The sequence below is a fragment of the Venturia canescens genome, chromosome 9 (assembly GCF_019457755.1).
Source record: "Venturia canescens isolate UGA chromosome 9, ASM1945775v1, whole genome shotgun sequence".
Lineage (NCBI taxonomy): Eukaryota > Metazoa > Arthropoda > Insecta > Hymenoptera > Ichneumonidae > Venturia > Venturia canescens.
In genome coordinates this window covers 12,466,699-12,489,267 of record NC_057429.1, presented here as the reverse complement: position 1 = coordinate 12,489,267, position 22,569 = coordinate 12,466,699, and the positions used below count along the sequence as shown (strand labels likewise).

The 22,569-nt window shown below is 46.2% G+C and overlaps 1 protein-coding gene across 3 annotated transcripts in view; it reads left to right on the top strand.

Annotated features, from left to right (window-relative positions):
* The window catches only part of ASPP (Ankyrin-repeat, SH3-domain, and Proline-rich-region containing Protein), a 117,098-nt gene that overhangs the window by 53,114 nt on the left and 41,415 nt on the right, over positions 1-22,569 (top strand). For 2 of the 3 annotated variants that reach the window (XM_043428027.1, XM_043428025.1), the window contains one exon: positions 21,014-21,154. In XM_043428027.1, coding sequence (XP_043283962.1) covers positions 21,065-21,154 — 90 coding nt within the window. In that variant the 5' untranslated portion in view covers positions 21,014-21,064. Of the gene's footprint in view, positions 1-6,848; positions 7,704-21,013; positions 21,155-22,569 lie in introns of all 3 variants that reach the window. The other variant, XM_043428026.1, reaches the window with a different exon arrangement.

Genomic DNA, 22,569 nt, shown 5'->3' with positions numbered 1-22,569 from the left:
AGCGTAGTTTTGTCCAAAGTTTACGTGGCCTGGAATCACAAATCGCAGAAACTCCCAAAAAGCTGGTTAGCACCCAAGAATTGTGTTTTTTCTTATTAACAGGAAAAGATTTAGGAGAGTGTGTTCCTGCAGCTTGTTGCTCCGCTGCTGTAATATTACCGAGGGCGAGAATCGTCCTGGCCTCGGCAACACGGGTTTCAATCACGGGTTATGTAGCAGAGTTAGCGTCGAGCCATGAGCAATCGGCTTTGTCGAAACAGCGTTACCCAATTTCCATAAATCGTCGATGACTTCCGGTCCCTGCAGCAGAACCAATGTACCGTCGCTCGCGCTCGTTCCTCCCTTTTTGCGCCTCGTTCCGTCGCACGTACGAGTGACTCAGGTGAGATAGAAATTGAGAGAGCGAGGGAGAGAGAATTCGTACAAAATCACGGCGAACGACTGCCGACAAATTTGCCGTTGCGTGGACGCAATTTCACCTCGGCAAAAGTTACGCAACTTTCGGACATTCCGTATTCGTCACGTTGACGACAGTCTCGTCGCACGCTTCTCCCGCCCTCCTCCATTTCCCTTCACCCCCTCGCGACTCGACGAAACTCTAATTAACAATCAAACTGTCGAGTTTCCCGTCGCAGAATCGTCCTTCTCCCTCGCAGCCTGCATCCTCGTGCAGTCATTCGAGCTTCGACATTCGCAGCGTTTTGTGAAAAGCCAGCAGTCGATCGAGGAGGAACCCACTCGCTTATATATACGCTGATCAAATGTTATGCTGTACACTCGACGAAACGAATCGCAACGTTTAATCCTCTCGTCTCGATGAACGAACTCTCTATCATTCGCCTCCAGTGCTTTTGTGTGTGTTTGGTACCTTCCGTGGTCTATGCGCCTGTGTCTACGAGCAGAGCCCCGAAATCATGAACGCGGAAGCCGAGAAGAGCTTCCAATTAGTGGAGAAAGACCGATGGTCTTCCTCTCATCTTTGAGGCATCTCTAAATCCCCAATCGCGTCTGATAAACCCAAACTAAACTCATCAATATCCCTTTGTGTAATCGCGATTAAAGCGAGGCCCTCGCTGAAAGGAATCCGAATCAAAATTGTCCAGTCGAATCCGCATTCGCTCGACTCGATCGAGTCGCCGGCGCGTTCTCGTCTCACGTTACTTTTTATCGCAGTGCGACGGAATAATTATTACCATTTTTTTGCACCTCAGATATTCGAGCTCAAATATTTGATTCTAATCATTCTCAATCCGGCTCCATTTCACTCTATTATCACAGACTCAGAGGCTCGGGAAACTCTTCGTTTCGCATAACTTTTTTGAGGAAACAGTAATCGAGACTGTTCTAAAAATATTGTATTTGAAAATCTCGAATTTATTTTCATTCGCTCACGCAGTTGGCGATCGAATTTCAATCTGTTCCTTCCTCGTCTCGCGATTCGTATTACATCAAATATTCGGTGACTCGTACATATTTTCTGAGGATACCTTCAAAAAAAAAGAAAAAACGAACTGCTGCTTCAGAGGGGTAAAAAATATCATTTTTTCCCCGCCCTGTCTGCTGACCACTCGAATGTGAAACGTGCTAGAAATTTATCAAAAACAAATCTGCTCTATCGATTCCCCATCCCTCGCAGAGTGGAGATTCCATTTGGTGTGACGCGTGACATTTGTATCCGCGGAGTTCTGAGCTCCAAAACATTTATGTTTTCGTCCAGCACAAGAAAATTTCTTGTTTTCGAGTTGCAGAATAAGCCCCAGCGATCATGATCGATCACGCTCGATCAGCTCGACAGCGTACTCAGTAGCAATTCTCTTGGACACTCGGCATTTCGTTCCTTCGTTACTTATTTGAACGAAGCATGACAAAAACAGTTCTGAAAGCCCGTTCTGCACAGTTGTACAGAAGAGAAAAATAATGTCGGAAAAAATGGAAGTTTGAAAGTTCAATAAAAAAAATCGAATTCTCCCTGGCATGAGGATTGTGATTGGCGGGAGCAAGTGTTTCTGCGTGACGGATTGATTTTCAAGCACCATCCATCACCGAAAACATCGGTTTCGCATTCCACATTTTTTCGCTCGATTTCTCATTGCGCCCGAAAGTTCTCTTAACCAATATATCCACGAGCCAGTGAAATGATTGGAAGACACGAATGAAAACTTTTGAGTATTGTTAAGTTTTGTTGGACGTTTTTTTTTTTCATCGAAAAAGTTATTCGTAGTCGGAATTCGTTCATTGGGTTTACAGCTCTCTCGTATTTTCCTTATCTTCATTGGTAATTTGAAATTTTATGAATTCATCGAAGCTTTTTCCCTGTACGTTTTATTTCTGCCCGTCGATTTCGTTACTCGTTTTCGTTAAGCTCGCTTGATCGATTTGGTTTGTCAAATAAATCCCGGAGCTTTTCGTTGTGCCCATTGTGCCCTGTTGAAGCACGAGATCGAGGTCGAATCGAATTTTCTCGAACGAGGCGCGTTCGGTTGCAGATAGTCGGGACATTCCGTGACCGCATTTTCTCATTTACCTTTCTCGCTTGTATACCTGAGCTCGAATCCGAGCCCAGATGCTCGTCGCACTTCAACTCGTTTCGTCACAACTTTCGTTTTTTTTCCGTCGGCTTCGTCGCAGTCTCACCAACTCGAAATAACGCGTCTCCGCGCGCGCACCTGAGACTTTTAGTTAAAGCGCAAAACCATGCGGCTCTCCGCGCTGTTGCGAGGGATAAAAAAGTTTCTCGCGGCACGAAAAAAAAATCTGGTAAAGAGTTTTAGCATTGAAAAGCCGCGATTCAACTACTCTCCAGTTTCGAAACGACTTTGAGGACATTCCGTTCATTATTGTCTACCCTTTTCGTCTCCGCATCCGCAGCTAAAGCCCAAAGATAGCTTTTGACTAAAGCTCGGTACGGAGAGGGGCGGCGCAACAGTGAAGTTTCGCATCGGCATTCATGCGGCGCTATAATGTGGGGAGGAAAATCCTCCCAGGCCTGTTCCAGCGTGCGTATTATATGCTAGACTTTTGTACGTATAATACCGAATGTGCAGACACGCCTGGCTGCTCTTTTGTCACACTTGTGGAGAAAGCCAAATGTGATAAACTACCGGGGCTACGGGTTACGTTTCACGATGTGTCGTACTACTCGGCATCCTCGTATTCTTATTTTCGTGCTTACAAAAACAGATAATGAATGAGAAGCGCGAGAGTTGGAACGAAAAGTCCTCGATGTACAATTACGGTGTGTAACGTGACAAGAAACTCAGAGAAGATCACGATTCATTGTCCTGAATGCTTTCTCGATGGTGTACGAGCGCCTGTAATTGCGAATTTCTCAACTAAAAGCTGAAAGAGACATTGAAAAATGCTGGCAAGTATTTCCCATCGCGCCGCGTGGACGAGAGGATAAAAATGGCGCGCCTCGATGCGCGATCCGGGAAAGCAAACTTTTTGCAGGCTCCAAGAGCACTGAAATTCTGGCGCTATCCCCTTTAGACGGGCCTCTAATGTGGCGAAACTACCGGAGGATCTTCAGCACCGTAACTTTTCGTTCCGATTTTCGCGTGTCATTCATTCTTTGTAAAATCTCGAAGAAAAACATTTTTTTTTCCGTCTCCGAAAGCTTGCCTCATTCAGCATACGCTTCTCGAATGAAAACCGTCGGTTTATGAGCGATTCTCTCCACCGGCTCGGCTCAAAATGTGCGAACTCGCACACCGGGGGCGAGCGAGTTCGCACACAACTCGGGTGTACTCTTCCGGGCCCGCCGTTGTCGCATCTGCGTGGATCCCTTGAGACCGAAGATCGCGCGGGCAGTCTCACCTCCTTTTGTGGCAAAATGTATGTGTCCAGGCTCAACTCCCGGGTCTGATAAACAACGCAAATAGAGAGACGAGAGTGCAAACGTGCTCCTCGTATATTTCTGGACGCGCGAGTCGATGCTGCGTGTGCCCAGGAACACAATAGGCGCAAATAACCTCCGCCATTTCTGGATGGACGAACCGCGAAATCAGGAAGCCGCGGAGCCAAAGGGAGCCGAGAACACGAAGAAGTTTCACGGGACTTCGCGCCTTTGAAACTTCTTTTAACTCGCTATACTCAAATGCACAGAAGAGTTTTGATTGGAGATGAAGGGAAGAGAAAAAAAAACAAACAAAGCTGCGCCCATTTAATTTATCTTCTACGTGAGAACTCCCAGGATTCTCGACTTGGAGATTTAATTTTGCGAATTAGTTCTGCGAGTAACAAGACACCCGAGAGACGACGATGCCGTCGACGCTGACGACCAAATGGTTTAAGGAGGTTACACCACTCGGCTCATAGTCCATTCTCATTGAGGATAAGACCTCCGGAGAGCCAATCCCGTTACGCTTCGTCACGTACTCGCCCAAGAATTTATTCCACTTAGCTGCATATACGATATAGACGTATACGTGTGCCACCCTCGCCGGAGCTTTTTGTCTCTAAAATGCATTTTAGGGTCCTTCTTGCTCTTCCATTTCGCGAATAAGCGTCTGCGAATTTCATTCACGTTGTATTTCAATATAAATTTATGTTCGTGAGTATAAATTGATGACTGAACACGCCGGGCGATCGAATTCGCCGAAAATCCGTTTTTTCCCGTCGAGAATCCGGGTTGCAATGAATTTTTCACCGGTCAATCGTCATAAATTCGCCGAATCTAGATCGTTTCGTCTTCGTCTCTGACGCGACAATGACAGAAGGTCAATTTTATAGTGAGGATCTTGATCGACGCATCGCGCCCGGACCTTTGAGATGCGATGGAGATGGCATCAATTTTTTCGCGCCACAGCCCCCCTCCGAACGTGGGACATAAATTCATCGAGACAGGAAAACGAATGACGGAGCGCGAAAAACTGAGTCGCATGAAAGAGTGCATTGCTGGAAACTCGACAGACGTTTGTCATCCGCCGCAGGAAAAATTCAAAATAAAAAATTGAAGCCAATGTAATTACTTTTTATTTGACTAGCAAATTTTCACACATTTTCTCACAAAACTCGGCCGATCCCCGCCCTTGACACCCGCGTCCGTAATAAAAATACTGACTCATCGTAAAAAATGGCTCTTCAAATAAAACACGACGTTCGCGAGCGCTTTTCCGGCTCTGAAAAATCCCAATGAAATCGTATATTTTATCGTAAGCCTCGCGACTGTTGTCGATAGCGATAAAGTTAGCTCCAAATCACGTTATTCGTAAATAAAGAGCGGAGAGAGAGAGAGGAAAAAAAAACGTGCGTAGCCCGATATGCGAGATAACAGAATCGCAGTGGGCTCGGTCTCGAAAAACCACCGTTGAAACATGGATTTCGGTCATCGATCGCGGAGCGTAATGCTTTCTGCGGTCCGCGCTTGGATACAGCGTAACTGCGGGACGTTCGCGGACGATTTGAAATTACTTTAGCTCGACCGCAATAGAAAACCATGTGGAAATAGATCGAGGAGTGCACGCGCGGAGATAAATTCGCGTACGACATGAATTTGAGGCAGTGATTCGCTCAGCTCGCTTTTCCATCTTCCCAGCGCACGCTCCATCGAGCGTGAAAAATTGAAAAATCATTAAACGCATCGGCCAGATATCAATGCACTCGACGCGCAAAGAACAGCTTTCTGCTGTTTTTTTAACCTCTAAAAATTGAGAGTAGAACAAAAGAGCGAGGAAGCTTGTCAATGGTCGCTGGACAGTTTTAAACACGCGGGGATATAACGAGATCGAGTTTCGTGCACGGGAGAGCACCCGAGAGCACCCGCGTATAATCGACGTCCATTATAATAACGCCTAAAGAGAGCCAGGCCACGACTCGTGAAAACAAAAATATACGCCCGGCTAGCAAACCTGCGCTCTCGCGCAGCTCGCAAACCATAGAAACCCCGGAAAATAGTTCGATCGAAATATTCATGGCAAACGTATAACGGAACGTTCGATCCAAGCGACCTACATAATGAAAAATTGTGCGATGGCTTTTACGCTCGTGAAATATTCATCGGTTAGCAGATACGACCGTGAATTTGTTATGCTGAATTTTGTTTTGGCTCGATTGATATTCTCGGATAAAATGCATTCCGGATATTATATTTCGATTCGCTTCGTTCTGTGTGTTCTCGGTTTTTAAATGAATTGTGCGTCCCCCCGAGCCGCAGCTCGGCATTCCCGATATTCACTCAATAATTGTACGGAAAATCGCCGCGGAAAAGTCGCCTTCGAAATCGAATAGTTAAATTTCATAAAGGGTCACCCGGAAACGACGGAACCAAGTGAAAAAACTGCACGTTTGTCAGCCCCTATAAACGATACAGCGAAAAGTAGGATCATCCCAAATGCCGGGTTCGCATTTGAAACGAAAACTTTGGAATTCGAATGAACTGAGCCGGAAGTTGCTCCGGAAAAGGGTATTTTGAAAAATGAATATTTCCTTTCGGCCACGCGGTCGTCCCAGCGTCTCCCTTCGCATAATACACGTTGGCTTTCACACGAAGCGCTCTCGCACCAACTATTCCCCGAATAATCAGCTGATGCTTTTCGAATGCAAGGGCTGAATGAGTTCTGATGGATTGCCAGGGCCTTATCCGTATCCTTGGTAACGTTTCGGGTCACGGGTACATCGCCCGCAAACCCCGCCGCGTGTAATCAGTCCGAATGATGCATTCTGCGAATCGCGTTTCTATATTATTCAGCCCGTATATTTTCGGTGTGTGTTTCCAAATATTGCGTTTCCGCGCGTTTATTATTCGGTTCATTTGCCTCTCGATTATCGACGATGCTCCAGAAAAGTATTTAAAGCTCTCTTGCATTGTGAGTGCGCCAAAGCAAATGAATTTTGACATTTTTTTGAAGGATTTTCTAAGGTACCGAGTCGCAGAAATTCTGAATCGGGATTATTCGAAAAAAACGAAAGGTTCGCAACGAAGCGAGGGTCTCGCGAGGAGCACGTCTCGCAAAGTTTCTTGAACGAGGCCGCGCTGACTCGTGAAATCAACAAGTCTGTGCAGTGCATTTAAGTCCTGAAAGAGTGTTCATTGCCGCACGTGGGTGATTCGCGATCGATTTTCACGGCGAGGCTCCGGCGAATGAAAAAAGGTGCAAGGGCAGGACGACGGATTCGCTGTCGCGTTCGTAAGGAAAATCATTGACAAAAATGTGGTGAAAATCGACGGAGAACTCCGCGGAATCGAAGTTGGCGGGTGTATTTTTTCGACGCGAGTGTAATACTCTTCAGCAGCAACGGGACTCGAAGCCCCAGGGTCCCGAGGACCCGCGGAGCACTATCGAAGCCTCGAGAATTCGGAAGGGATCGAGTCCTGTAGAAGCAAAAATGTGAAAAAACGTTCAAACCCGAGAGCGACGACGAAGTCGACGACGAAATTAGCCTCGTCCTCGTCCTCGTCGTCGTCCTCGCCCTCCTCGCTCTTATCCTCGAGGGAAAAAAGCTCCGGCAACATGCTCGCCTGCGTCTATCCCTCGGAGAATTTTCGTGGCAAAGCTCCGCTCCCCGTGACGAAAGTGCGCCATGGCAAATCCGGAGTCTCTCGAAAAAAGACTAAACTCCTTGCGTCCAAGGAGACGAGAGCTTCTGAAACTCGCTCGAACAACGGCTCCACCACCAAGACAACTAACCGTAAATTCGGTGACACTAACACCGCTCCTGGCTCAACTGTGACGACCCGCGTCTCTTCAACACCGAACAATGAGGTAGGTCGTAGCCAGGGCTCTCCGCCTGCTGGGCTTTGTTTTCAAGAAGACTCTTGTGCTGCCGCTGCAATCGGGGATTTTCTTTCATTTCTCATCCCCCCACCCGAGCTATCCCATTTTTATTCTTTTTTTACGCAATCGAACTCGTAACAGCGAACGAAAAAATTTAGCGATACTCTCTGACGCGGAATATTTGCACGCCGCATTCATGCGATTCCCCATTAGTAGAAGAAAAAGAGAAAGAAAAAAAATACACCTGGGGACAAAATCAAAATTTCGGGAAAATTTTTGCAATTTTCGTTAAAAGCGTGTATCCGAGCTTCGTAAAACCGTCAAATAAAGGCCCTCAAATGCGCGTATATTCGATGTTTCTCGCATTGAGTAATTACGAGGAATAAGGCACGATCGCAATTAAGAATGGCTGACGTTAAAACTCATCAAGAATTTGGAAGCCAGTGCGCGAGAAGGATGCTGCATGTGTTGTAAGAGGTTGGAAGGAGCGAGAGAGAGGAGAATGAGAGTGCGACGGGGAGAAACTAGAGACAGTATTTGCGCTACGTCGAATATATTTCGCGGTAGACTCAGCGATCCCTCGATGCCACCTCCTGTCTCGCTGTCTCTTTAGCTCTCGCGGCGGGGGGGCCGAGGAACGAGCGTAACGAACCTTCTGGTGCATGCTTTACGTAAGAAAATAGGCAAGATCTCTTGGCGTTTACTCTGCAACAAGCATTAAACGCGAGTTGTACGCGTCATTGACTGAAAGCTCAAAGGGCCGAAGTAAATCGGTGTGAAAGGCATCCGAAGCCTTTCTCCCTTCGGAGATCGATTTCCACGAATATTTGAACTCGAAGATTCGTCATTGTCGTGGGTTACATGATAAATTCCGTGAGCTTATTCATCTCCCAGCTCTTCGCCCTCTCTCCTTTTTCTCTCGCTTCCTCGCGGCCGGAAATGGCTGTGGGAAGAGATCTGATCCTCGTAATTTTGTCCTTACTCGCACCAGTCTCGCCACAAAACTCGAGGAGAGCCTCGTTTCAGAGTTCTCTTACGACTTGATCGTGCTCGAAAGCGACCCCAACTAATTCTCATTCGAAATTTACTTTCCATGCACATTCTCGCCCCCTCCGCCCGCTCCGTTTCCCTTCCGTTCCAACTCTCAATCTCGCAATCTTTCCGCTCATCTGTTTCGCTTGTATCTTATCTCAGTTTTCATCCCTCTTTTCTCTTTCGCGTCTTTCTCGAGGGCGTTGTACTTCCAGGACGAGTGGAGTCTTCCTGGAAAGTTTCATACGCGGATTTTCATCATCCGCGTTGCCCCAAGCTCCTCATAGACTTCCAACCAACTCCTTCCACGTGTCATGCGCTGCTCAGACATTTTTTTTGAGCATCGTACCTTGTGTATATGCGCACGTAAATTGCCAGAACTTATTTCTCCGTGTACACGAAAGTTCCTCTTTTCCTTTCATGCCGCATGAAGCCCCTGGAACTCCGCAGAACAAAAGAAAAAGCTTTCTCGTTTGCTGGTTAATGTTAATTTTAGTGAAAATAAACAAATATTTTCTCTTTGCGCGAACAAGTCGACAGAAAACTCAGTCTAAATACAGCATGTACGGACATCAAAAGAACTATTATTATTACGTTTAAATAAGAATTACTCGCCGAGTCAATGAGACTGTACATAAACGCTTATTTACGTACATGCAATTTTCAAAGGCAGACAAGATTCAGCTGAAAACGTTTCATCGACTCCAGTTCCCTCAAAGACTTTATTTATTTACGACACGCTAAAAAACTCCTCGAGAATCTTCATTTTTAAGGTCTTTCAAGAAAGATTATAATTTCTCCGATGTTGACTCGGACGATTACAAAGCTCTGCAGTTAGAGTGCGCCGAAGAAAGCTTTTCTCGTGTTTCTTTTTTCGCTGGTTTTGATCTTGATTCAACGGGTATAACTGACCGATGAAAAGTCAGGCTCCTTTGCACTGGGAAGCTTTTGTATTTTACGACTCTGAGTTGCACGAGCTTCTGATGTGTCTGCGATTCAAGAATGCAGAATTAAAATGCCGCTTCCGCGTGATAATATGAAAACAAGACAAGAGGGTGCTGGGCATATATCGGAATGGGAAAGGGGACAAAAGTGATTGGCCTGCAGCATTCCGGGAACGCGTGGAAGCTTCACGAGATGCCGAAAGCTCCGACCTCGCCGGATATTATTCCAGACCAAGTTTGCGCAAACTGTCATTGCTCTCGTATCTCCACTTAGCGACAGAAGAGGCACGTCACGTCCGTGACTCTCTTCGTTCATCTCTCATTACGTCATCTTCCAAAATTTCGGACGAGGCTTGAGGGACTCTGGGAAATTGACGTTACTTCCCGTGGTAGATTATCACCAGAAGAAGTGCAGTTGGAACAAGAGAAATGGAAGTCCCGGAGGAATGCGATGCCACACCGATGAGTTGTCAGCACGAGTGAGGCCTGCTTGAAAAGCACGCAATTTATGGTGTCCATCGATGTGTGATTTCCCAAAATAATAAACTTTCGATTTTTCTAGCATTTTTTCACTCTCTGCTGTATCTTTTCCGAATGAGTCATTGCGAGCTTCAATGGTTTTTTTGTTGGATCGAGAAGTCGCAAAACCTCTCGATTCCCCTTTTGATTTTTCGTGCGCATGCTATCCCACAGCTCGCGCGTCATTCCCTAAAAATGTATCATTGCGTCCGTTTCCCTGATACGGTTCGCGTGATTACCCAGAAACTTTAGTTTCTTCAAACCTTCGATTGTTCGACTTTGCAAAACCCTCTTGCAAGACTTTGCTGCAGAACGCGTCAGATGTGAAGAGTTGTAAACTACGGGGGTGTTGCATATGACGTCTGTTTTATCCAGTTAGCAAACACCTATCCCCCCCCCCCTCGTCGCTGTCTCGTGTGTCTCTGTGAAAAGGACGCGGTCGTCGGTTGGAGAACACGGCGCGTCCTCGATGAACGCGACAGAATTAATTTCCTGCTTGCATTTGCAAAGCTCGGTTAACGTGACGGCAAACACAAGTTTGCTGTCTAGATGAAGGACAGCAATACGCGCGGGAGTGAGAACAAATAAGAGAAAAGCAGGCGAGGCGAGAGAGTGTGAGAAAGAGGACAGGGGGGAGAAGCCGCGCGTCAAAACCCGGTCAAGATAACGCGCACGAATGAATCGCTTTCGGCTTTGCTCTTCTCTTGAAAACTAACACAGACGCTGCTGGACCTTTCCGTCTCGTTCTCTCACCTCGCAGTTTCTCCACCTTCGAGCATCCTCCTTCCGCGCGTCTCTTTCGTCACGAGATTACGATAAGGCCTTCGTCCTCCCCTCCTTAAAGCGCGGATTCCTCTGTGCATGTGCGTACACCCGCATTCATCGACTCGCGTAAACGCGGTGACTCGATGAAAAGACACGGACATTCGCCGGAGAGCTTTCCCGCACCAATCCCTCGTACACTTCCGGAAAGATGTTTCCATTTGCGGAAATCGCTTGCACAGAATAGACCGCGACGAGGCTAGTTACACTCGAGTCTCGAAAACACGCGCGGAGATGTATTCTGCAGACTCAATCACTTTCCCTGGAGTGACGTCCATGCTGTTTCACCCTGACGTCTATAATCAACCGAACGAGGAGCATCTGATGAACAAAAGTGGGAGGAAGATTCCTCAAATTGAGTTATCCGGACTGGGGCCAATTCCACTGTCAAAACTCTTGCAAAACTGAAGTCTCCTGTGCACTTTGTTTTTGAGTGACTCCTCGAACTTTGACATTCGTTTTTACGAAGTCCGAGAGCAATGAACGCGAACGAATTTCCATCGAAAAGCTGCGACATTGAGATCATCGGTCCATAAGAGCATTCGAATCGACATCGGTAAGAGATTTTAATGGGACTTAGAAAATTTTTCAATCGACGATATTGGAATGCGCCGAAATTTCGTTCTGCTTCATAAAGCCTCGCGTATATTTGTTCGCCATTACGAGCCACCGAGAATGAACGATCTTCATCGACCACTCGGAAAAATAAGCGCTGCAAACAAAATTGGGCCATCGCGTCATAAAAAGGTTGACAAATATAAGGGAAAAAAATCGTGGCGTTCCAGCGAAAGAAATTTCAATACGACGAAAAAATCCGTTGCTCCGTCTCGTCAACTATAGCGACGTAAAAGCCTGAAGAAATGAATATGAAAAGAGGCGCGAAGCTCTTTTCTGTGTGTGCGTGCGTCCAGGCTTCTGCCTTGGAGCGTACGTTCAACATTCGGAGATTTTTTTACCGGCCTCTCGTTCTCTTTGTGCCGTCTCTCTCTCTCTCTACCTCGGACAATCTGTTGGGCAATTTTCCACGAGTTTATACGCCTCCGGCGACACGGAGTAACCCAGTATTTATATGTGTATACGGAGAGAGACGAAATAAGAGGGAGAAAAGAGAGCGTATTTATTCTTTGTCAGGAGGGCACGGAGAAACCGAAAAAAATGATTTCCAGGCGCGTCGTATCTCGCCGAGAAAGTCGGTATACGAAAAAGCACAAGTATTAAGGCTCGAAAGGAGGAGAAAAGCGTGGAGATATATCCAGCAGGTGGTTGCAGCAGTCCGTGAGAAATGAATCGAAGGTTGGCAACCTCTGATCCGGATTATTCAGCGACCTGCACAAAAACGCGAGGAGGAAGGGGGCCGGGAAAAGGGAACGAAAGTCGTCCGGAGCCGATAACGCGATCTCGCCCGATCTGCGCTCGCGGAGCTCTGCTCTTCATTCCCCTTTTAGGTATTTTGCATCCATGTTATTTCGAGCGGATGCACGCGTACGCAAAAATCGTGTCACGTCAACTCGAATTTCCGTATGCAACGTATTATCTCACCCATGTCGTGTTACGTTCCGTCTTCTGCGTCCAACGATGACTCAACGCGAGAATATTCCTTCGGCGCGTTTACAGCCAAACGGCAACATGGAGATTTAGTAAAAGCGACCTTGTATGATTCGAATAATCGAACGAACGCGCTAGTTTTTTGAGGAGACCAGCAATGCTCTTCCGAGCTCTGAGCTACGGAGAGCTACTATCGAACGGTAGGTTTCTCCACAGCGCGGCACTCTTTCCGCTATCTTTTTCCGCTGATAGTCAATCGCAAGAATCAAACGATGTAGAAACAGTGGATAACGAAAGGAAAATAAAACAATGAAGGAAATGGGTGGTGCACGAGTTGAAGCGAGAATGGACTGCAGAAACCAGTTAAATATCGTGAGCGAGAATGAGAAAACGAATGGTGAAAAAGCGATGGAGATACAGAGAGAGAACGAGGAACAAAAAGGATGCTGGATGAATCCGTGTGGAAGAGAGACGAAACTGTGTGTAGTCCGAAAAGAGCAGAATATAGAGAAGCGAAATGGACGAATGGCAACAATTTTGTGGAAAAGCTTTCATCTAGACGTCTATACAAGTATACTGGACATTGTTGTACTACCGGGATGCCGGACTTCCCTGAAGCTCTCGCGCGTTATTGGATTCACGGTTATTCCTCTGCTATCTCGGCATCTCTCTCTCTCTCTCGCTCTCGTTTTTGTTTCCCTCCGAGCATACCACTGAAGGTGGGCCAATTGTGAAATTCGAGTGCGCATTGAGGAGGCATTACGCTAAATACTCTGAGTCGTCTCTTTCGCGAGCCAATTTTGTAGCAGGAAATTATGAGCTTCGAAAGAAGGTCAAAAAGTCTTCACGACGCTGGAGTTTGCAACGTCGGACGAAATTAACGAAAATAACATTTGTAATTCATCAATTGTTTTTTTCGAATAGCAAATTCGGGAAGGAACGAAATTGGAGAATTACTGGAATTATTGGAGGGCTTTTTTACATCATTTCGTTGGACTCGAACGTTGCAAATTTCAGTGTCATAAATCTTCTAGGACCTCAACGCAGGCGGATTTGGCTGCTCGGATTTCTTTCGTGCTCAAAAGTACGTTTTCGATTAATTTCGCTGCATCATTGGGTTCGGTTTTTTCGGCGAAATTGTTCCTTCATTGCTGAATTCTCGTCACAACGAATCAGCTAACACGAATCATGTCGAACGAGTAGCAAAATAGATCCCACTTCCGGAAACCATAATTTCGCATCATGTTTATTTCATCGATGCTGCGTCCCCTGGTCAACGAAAATTTCTTGCCTCCCTCATCAATTTGTCCGTCGCTTCACCGACCCTCCCGTCGCCCTCGATCGTCTCCGCCCCCGTTTATCGCCCCGGCATTTTCCTCAAAGTATATTCAGACTGCTCGCGACGTGTCCGCGGTGATGTTTCGGTATTTGCAATTTTTACTGTCAAAACGCCTCGCATTGATTTTCCTCCTGGCAGCATCATCATGCGCTGTACACAATTGAAGTAATTTCTGTATCTCGTCGCTCGAATTCCAACTCTGTCGATCAGCACCGAGCAAACTAATGAGAACGAACTTAATTTCGTTGCTTTCTCCGCTGCATAGGATCCCCTTCCTCCGTACATGTCTTCTCGGCACCGCTGTAAGGCACAATGGAGTTTCTTATTCACTGGCTCTTTCATTTTTAATCTCGCCACACATCCCTTCCAATAAAACGCACTCGCTTCGATGATTCTATTTCCATCGTGTCCATTATGCGATGGCTTCCACCGCACCGCATTTGTAGGATGACGTCGATGACCACGATAAACCAGAAACTGAAGTGTTAAAGGAGGGAAAGAACAACGAACAACAGTGAGAGGAAAGGGGGGAAGGGAACGAAGCTTTGTCAGTGAAGAACTCTGATAAAAGGTTCCACTTCCTATGACCCCTTGAAAGCGATGGGTCTGCACTATCCTGCTCGATGATATATTTTTTCGACGATCAAAAGAGCCTTTGCGGGTATAGAATGTGCTGGGAAAGCCGCCACCACGAATCACTATCCATTTTAATTAGTCTGGTAACGCCCAGGGCTTTGCCCGCGTAACTTTTTGTAACGATTCGATTTCGTCGTGCGACTGTCATTATCCACAAGCATCGGTATTTTCCGTAACGTTACGATGTTCCGGTTTTCATCGAGGTAATAAAGAACGCACGAATACGTAATGGTTGTTTCCCCTGTTGGTGAGCACGCTGACAGAAACCTCTGTAACCTCGTCACAACGATCCCTCTGACAGGGAATTACAACTCTTAGAGTTTGCGAGATGCTCGCCGACGAAATTTGGTATTCAAATCGGCCTAATGGTCCCAAGGATGAGCTTAACAGGAAGAAGAAATCGGACAAACGGGCGTTGGCGCCATTCCCCATTATTTCAGGCCAATGAAAAAGGAATTTTGTGCCTTTCGGAATGAACGACGTCGCAATAAAAATTGGTCACTCCGCGGGGAAACACTGAAAAGAGATTAAAAGCCGGAAAAAAAAATTATTTGAAATTGCCTCTGTAGTTACGTTGATATAAACAGCTCTTGGGAACTGGACACGGAACTTTCCTCGCTGCAGATTATCCCAGCCGCGAACGCAGCGACGTCCTGTTACGTCACGCCAATATCTTCGCGAGCCATGGAATGACAATGAGCGGGAAAACGATTACGTGCTATCGGTGATCAAACGTGATATACTGTCGTAACTTCTCGAGGGTTATTGAGCCCTCAAGGCGCGAGATCTTGAACACGGCGCACCCTTTGTTTCCTTTTATCAGTAGTCAAATCATTGCCTCCTGCGGCCTCTCCTTTTTCTCGTCTCCCGCTCTCTCTCTCTCTCTCTCTCTCACTCGCTCGACGCTAATGCCCCTCCTATTAATTTCCGTCCAGCCGTACGCACACGCTTAATTACTCCTGGTACAAAGATATGGGCCATTAACTGAGAGTCGCGTTGCCCGAGATACGAGCTTTTACACATATTACATCGACTCTCTAGCACAATATTTAATGGGCGCGCTGCGAATTAGAAGCTCGCTGTTGGACTTGTCGAGTGTGTACCGACCTTGCTGAGAGTTCTGCGCCCCCGTAAAAGCGATAATACTGAGAGACATTTGCAGATGAAAATATGCTCCGGGTTTCTTCAAAATGGGGCAAAAAATCTCCGATTTTATGCGATTCCGAGGCGTCGAGCACCACCGAAGCTGTGGCCACGCCAAGAAGGGATTTTCCAAAACGATGGAGACTTGTTCGTTTCAAGCAGTTCTGGCAACACATTTTTTGCGATTCCGAAGCTCATTGAACGGTGTGATTCCCACTCAATAGTCGATCCCTCATCGGAAGTTCTTGTTCCAACGTTTTCCGTAATTTCTACTCGAGAAAATGGGGCCGTTCGTCTCAAGGATTGATGGAGCAGGTGACTCGAGAGTTCCGCCGCGTGCGAGCGAAGGATGACTGTCGCAGTCGGGCAAAATGTTCGCGTAAGACACAATCATGAGAAAAAATGATGAAATCGAAGGGCCCCGACTCACCGCGGCCTCGGACGAAGGTGCGCCGAAGCGTCGGTCGTTAGCACTGAAATATGTACTCGTAAAAGTTCGAGTGTTACAGAATCGATTATGAAAAAATATGTGTTGAACAATTACTCATCACGATTCGATCGTAACGTCATGCCGAAACGATATCGCTCACTTCTATCTGCGCCGGTAAAAAAAACGCCTCGCACGAGTTAATTACGAAGATCATTCTGTGTGCGCTCTCCTCTTTCTAATGAAGAATGAAAAAATGGCGCACGATACGCGCACCCGTTTCGACCTCCATCGAAACAAACTCATTACGAGATCATCATCGAAATGGAAGACAATAAAAAAAACGACGAGCGAGGAGGGCCTTTTATCTCACCCTGAAGAGTCTTGCGAGGCTTTGAAAACTCCATCGCGAGTCACGCACTTCTGTTATGAAGCTCATCGTGTCAAAGTGGGGTCGAGGCTACTTGGCTGCCGAGTGGTCCGTGTAACCGCAAAAATTTCTGTATTTAACTCATATTAGTTTTATTCTCCACTCGTTCATGCCCTCTCGAAATACATGCGGAAACAAAACTGCTATTAAGCTCAGAGTGCTCCCCGTGACCGGGCTTTTTCCCTGCAAATAGTTCATTATTCAAACTATACTCTTAGTCGTCCCTCGGACTCAACGCTGCGCGCATCACTTTGATGGAGAAGCTTTTCCCAACGTTGCCAAAAACTTGGCTCATGAATATATACGCAGGATTAATCTCTTTCATCTCCGGCTGCTTTTGAAGCTACGATCATTATTTGGGACCTGATTTTTTGACTCGGTAAACTCGAACCCAGAATCTTTGTGATTTTGAAAAATGCGAAAAATTGTTTTGTACAATTTATCGATTTCCGGACTCGTAGTGCTTCGCAGCACGTTTTACGAACTCTTTTATAAAATGTTTACTACTGTTTCGAATATTTCGGCTCGTTCAATCTCAATGTTTGCAAAGTCTCTTAAAATTCATAATAAACTCGCTCATTCGACATTGAATATTACGCGTAGCATTTCGCGTATTACCCTTGAGAATCGCAGGCGGAATCGTCGTTAGTTACCCCGAGTTTGTCCGGGATGCTCACGTCCTCTTTTCCTCCTCGGGCTAGTTCGGTTTAACCGCTAAAACAATTTATCAACGCAAAACCCTTTCTCTTCTGGCAAGATAATGTGGAAGTGAGTGTTGGCTACCCCTTCGCACAATGTTCTACCGCACAACGGGGAAGGATACATGCGCGGGTCTACACAGGTTTATTCACGAAGAAGCTTCTCGATCGAATCATGAGGAAAGAAAGCGAGTCGGTGATAACGCTGCGGAATTTTTCCTCGCACTATTGCATTGGGCCGATGCGAAAATTTGTTTCGGCACGAACAATTGGAATGTTTTAACAGAGAAAATTTTCTAAAGTTTAATTAATTTTAAAAAATATTTCGATTAATTTAGCGCCTCGGTGAGCGCGCGTTATCATCGAATTGATGCTTTTCAACGAACATGTCTGCCTTGAAAGCTCAATTACTGCGGCGAATTTATTTCCCCGAGTTCCTATTTAAAGAGCCCCGCTGCGCAGTCGATTCTTTCAATCGTTAATCGTCGCAATTCTCGTTCAATTGGCCAACCGCAATGGAGAATCACTGCTTCTAATTCATTCGTTCAATAATTCAATTATTCTCATGGTGAATTATGGATCAACCTCTAGCACGTATCGCTCTTTATCTCCGAACGTGGAAGTAGTTGGAATTACCTTTCAAGGATACCACACTGTGAGACACCTCGGGATATCCTCCTGCTTCCTTCATCCTGTTCCACCTCTTCGAGTACGCCATGCCTTTTAATGGATTGCTAAAACTTTCGCTCTTAATTTACGGATGTGCGTTCGTTCGGGGAGGTCGCACAGACTCCAATTCGTGACGACTATTTCTCGGGTATTAATTACGCTGACAAATCTGTTTTACAAATGGATTTTCATGCCTGGTAACCCGAATCGTAAACGTCTATATAAGAACGAGACGTCTCATTGGACAGTGCGGAAACTGAGCAGGATCAAGAATTCATTTGCGCAGTAGAATTTTTCACACTCGAATAAATCCTCAGTCGACAGAGAACATTTTTTCACATTTTTCAGCCGAGATACCGAAGATTCGGCTCCCATTTTTCAAGATTTCACGACAAGAGCATCTCGCTGCGGTGCTCGAGCGCTCGGTGGGCGGCTTCGGATGCTTCCCGGAAAGTAAGTTTTCTTGCCGCGGATGCTGCCGTGCTGCACCGCGTCTAGCCCATCGCATGTCAACCGGAGAGATGCTGCTTAAGCGCCTCTGGTGGTCCAGCGAGTCCCACCTGGGACCCCAGTTGCTCGGGCACCGCTTGCGTTAAGGCCTCTGCACACGGTGCGAGTTTTTCGCGCGCTGCACCGCACGGGATTCGCGTGAGCGTTTTCGCGTCAATTTTTCGTCCTCGTCAAACGCGCGCGCGCGATAGATCGGCTGGAGCGGCCACACCGGGACGGAAGTACAAATTGCATGGGAAATTAAAAACGCAAGAATATAAATGAATTGAAAAGAAACTGGCACGTTGGAAGATAAAATATCGACAAAAAATCAGCGTGAAGAAGCAACTCGTCGTTGAAATAAAATTCACTAGAACAACACTCGTCACAGTCCTAAGAAAAGTTGGCCAATCTCTTTTTCAAAGCCTTTTATTCTTATTACGTGCAAATGAACTCTGCGTTATTTTTATCCGCAGACCCGATATATCGACACTCGAATAACCCGCATAAACTCCGGTAAATAAGCGAGTTATTCTCATCACAACGGTATCGCACAAAGGATTCCGGTTAACTCGATTAGTCACTGTACAGAACTTCGGTTTACGTAAAGTCTCGAAAGTAGAACGTGCGCCCCTTGTTTTTCGTGAGTAGACGTCGTATCGGTGAAACGTGTAATATACGAGTGTTTGCAAGAGAGTAAACATGAATAAATGCAGAGGAAACCGCAGCGACGTACATCGCTGTTGAGAAAGTGGAGATGGGTTAATCAAAATTTGAATAGTTCATTTCGTCTGCGAACGTTCAAGTTCCAACAACTTTTGATATGCATATACACAAGTGCACGCCCACACAGATGCGCATTCGGAATAAATGTTTGTATATGCGTGCGCGTGTATAAATAACGGGAAGCTCGGGGAAAATACGAAAACGTAAATTCGCGGGGCACGTGCCACCCTGTTGACAGCAGGGTGAGCAGAAGCCTGACATGTTTTGGGATATAGAAAATAACTTGAATTTATTTCACGCGTTGTTTGTTTGTCACGATCGAACGAATTTGCTGATGCGAATCACCTACGAAGGTGGGACGGGGATCCTCCCTCGAGTGCGCGAGGAGCACGTTGAGACGAATGGAGGTTCGCGTCCTCGCGTTTTGCCAAATATTCTTGGGCTCTGCGCTCGCACCGATCGTTTGGGGAAAACGAATAAAAATTTCAAAGCTCGCCATCGGAGATTGGCCGCGAGCAGGGAAGAACTCGCGGGCCGAGAGCGAGACTGCAGGAACCAGGAAAAAGAGTGTTTTTTGGTACGGAGCCAAAATTTCAAGGCCCTCCGATGACCGCGAGCACGTTTTCCTGCGCTCTCGCATCAACTCGCAAAGCCCCTTCATCGCCCTTAATCAATTCGACGATTCACCACCGTCTCACCGTTTTACGCTCTACGTACAATCTCCTCTCGGAAAAAGACCCGGGAAATAACGAGGGCAACAATAAAAACGGGCGGACTGGAAGTGCAGAAGGAGACGGGGGAAAGAAAACCTTCGAAATGAGGAATAACGCATTTTCTACATTCCCGCTCGTGAAGCCAAACCGAAAAAGTATCCTGCAGGGACTTCCAAAGAGTCTCATCGCGACCACGGAAATTCTATACCTCCACGTGAAGATTTTATGTCCCCAAAGAGACGAGTTTCGTTAATCCTCCGTCTCGCTCGCCCCTTTTTACTCTTCCTCGTGCTACGAGCAGACGACTTATGTATTTCCAGCTATTCGTAAATTCCGTTTGATTCCCCCAAAGCTCTCGCTCGCACATATATACATTTTCATCAGTATATATAAAGAATATAATATAATAAATTTATACGAAAAGACACTCTGCGAGCTCATACGAAACACGCGCGATATATCGATATTACTTATGCAGCGTCGCGCCCCGGAGCAGGATGAACTCACGAAATATGTCCTCGCTGGCTTTGATTCATCTCGAGAAAAATCCTTACTCCCATTTCTATAGCTCGTTCATATACATTACAATCCCATTTCGAGCACTGCCCATTCACAGCGCAGTCCTGAACATCCGCCGATATTCCCATCCTGAAGAATTTGATCGCAATTTCATCGACTCATCGACTATATTTCAATTTTAGCCACGATTTTCGAGGCATTTCCGTGCTTGAAATTCATACCCCGATCGAGTTGGTGCATCGACGTGATATTTCGTGTAAATCGCTTTCAATTTGGAATTCAATTATTTATCGACTCTGCGTTTTTTTTAAAATATACTTACGTTACGGACGACAAAAGCGTCTCGTGGAACACGAACGGATAGTTCAATCGCTCAACTTGCTGCAATATTTTCAGTTTATTTGCGGCTGATTTAAGCGTTTTTCTGTTTCGACGAATGGAGATTCCATTTGCGCGGAAAATGTTTTCATTTCGCCCTCGAATTTTCAGCGTCCAATCTCGGCCTGGAGAATTCGCTCCCGCATTGTGCCAACGTCGCGGCTAGTTTTGCTCTTCGGTATGAATATGATGTTGAGGAGGAGGAAAAATAATATAGAAGGGAATCAAAGAATCGTAACTGAAATGTGTTTTTTCTACTTTTGTTGCAGTTACCAGTGGGCGGGGGTGGTGCCGTGCTGGTGCTTAGCGAACTCGAGAGCATGGCAGCGCGGCAACAGCGGGAAATAGCCCAGCAAAGGCGTCTCTTGGAACAACGAGAAGCCCGCCTCGCCGTGCTCCGAGGAGCACAGGTAAGAAAATGTAAAAAGGAACAATCGATGCGAGCGCGGGGATTGCAATCGTGCACTCCGAGAAGCAATAACTCGGCGCAGACTCGCGATCGAGAACATTTGATTCGAACTGAATCGCGGTGGATCCATCAAGCGAACGTTTGGTAAACGCGACATGAATCCATTTCCCCCACGCGCGGCTATATCGATGCCATTTTTTTATTTCGACGATCCATTACAAACGCGCGCGCGATCCGATAGCAGGTTTTCCATAGCATGCTCGATCAGGATTTGCCCTGAGAATAGATGGTCTTCTCTGTGGAAAATGAAAAAGAACGAAGAAGAAAGAAAGGTGGGAAAAAAAGGTTTTGTGGTTTTGTACGACGCGGCGTGGAAAATGCACGGAGGGTGAAAAGCTTCGTCGGCGAATATAACCCTGTACAGTGGAAAATATAGCCGAGAAACGCGTGCAAAGATCCCGGGAGAAGGAAATTGTGTTCTCGCTCGGACTCGGAATTGGCCGGGATCCTTTCAAACATTCGTTTTCCCTGTGTATGTTCGTTTTCTGGAGCAAACGAATCGAGTCTGTATACTTCGTTTTCGAAATCTCAACCAGAACGTCTTATTCCCGTCTTTTTCTCTGTTTTCGTTTACCGCGCGAAGCTCCTTTTCTCCGCTTGTTTCTTTCTCCCTTATCTCGGTATACTGCGCGCTACGAAAAAAGATACAATAAGTAGAGTTTACTTCCGGCGATCGAGGCCGCTTTGCGAGTCCATCTGAGTGGAGAACGTTCCCCTGCAATTCCGCAGTCTTCGGATGTCTCTCTTTCAGCTAGAAACGAGAAGGAATAGCCTCGATGGCGTATCCGGTGAACCGGACACGCTGTCACGGAGCCGGAAAAACGATAATAAAAATCCGGTCTTTTCCTCCTTCGCGTAAACGGCGGGATGAGCTACGACACGTACATGAGATTTACCAAGCCGGGACGGTGTCTTGCCAGATCGTGATTTTTTCGTTATTTTGTACCGCCCACGATTTAATATGTCAAATAAGCAAATTGTAGAACGGTCGATATTTCGAAATTTTAAACGTTTGTAATATCAGCAGATTGGAGCAAAATAAGTTATCCGAAATCCTTATTTCCGATCGACTATTTAGCAGACTACGTGTTTAACCGCGAATAGTCCTTCTTTCAATTCGTATTTATTCGAAAATATATGTTTCGATAGTTTTCATTTTTATGAATCGAGAGATAGTCGAATTTTCGGAAAAACGATATTTCAGTCGCCGTTCAACGGGCGATTGTTACAACATTCTATTTTCGATGCAAACGTTAACTCCGAACCTCGAAGTTTCCACTTTATTTATTTTCGACGTTGCAACCTCCAGTCGAATCGATCTGTCTCCATATTTATCATTCGAGGCTTATGCGAATA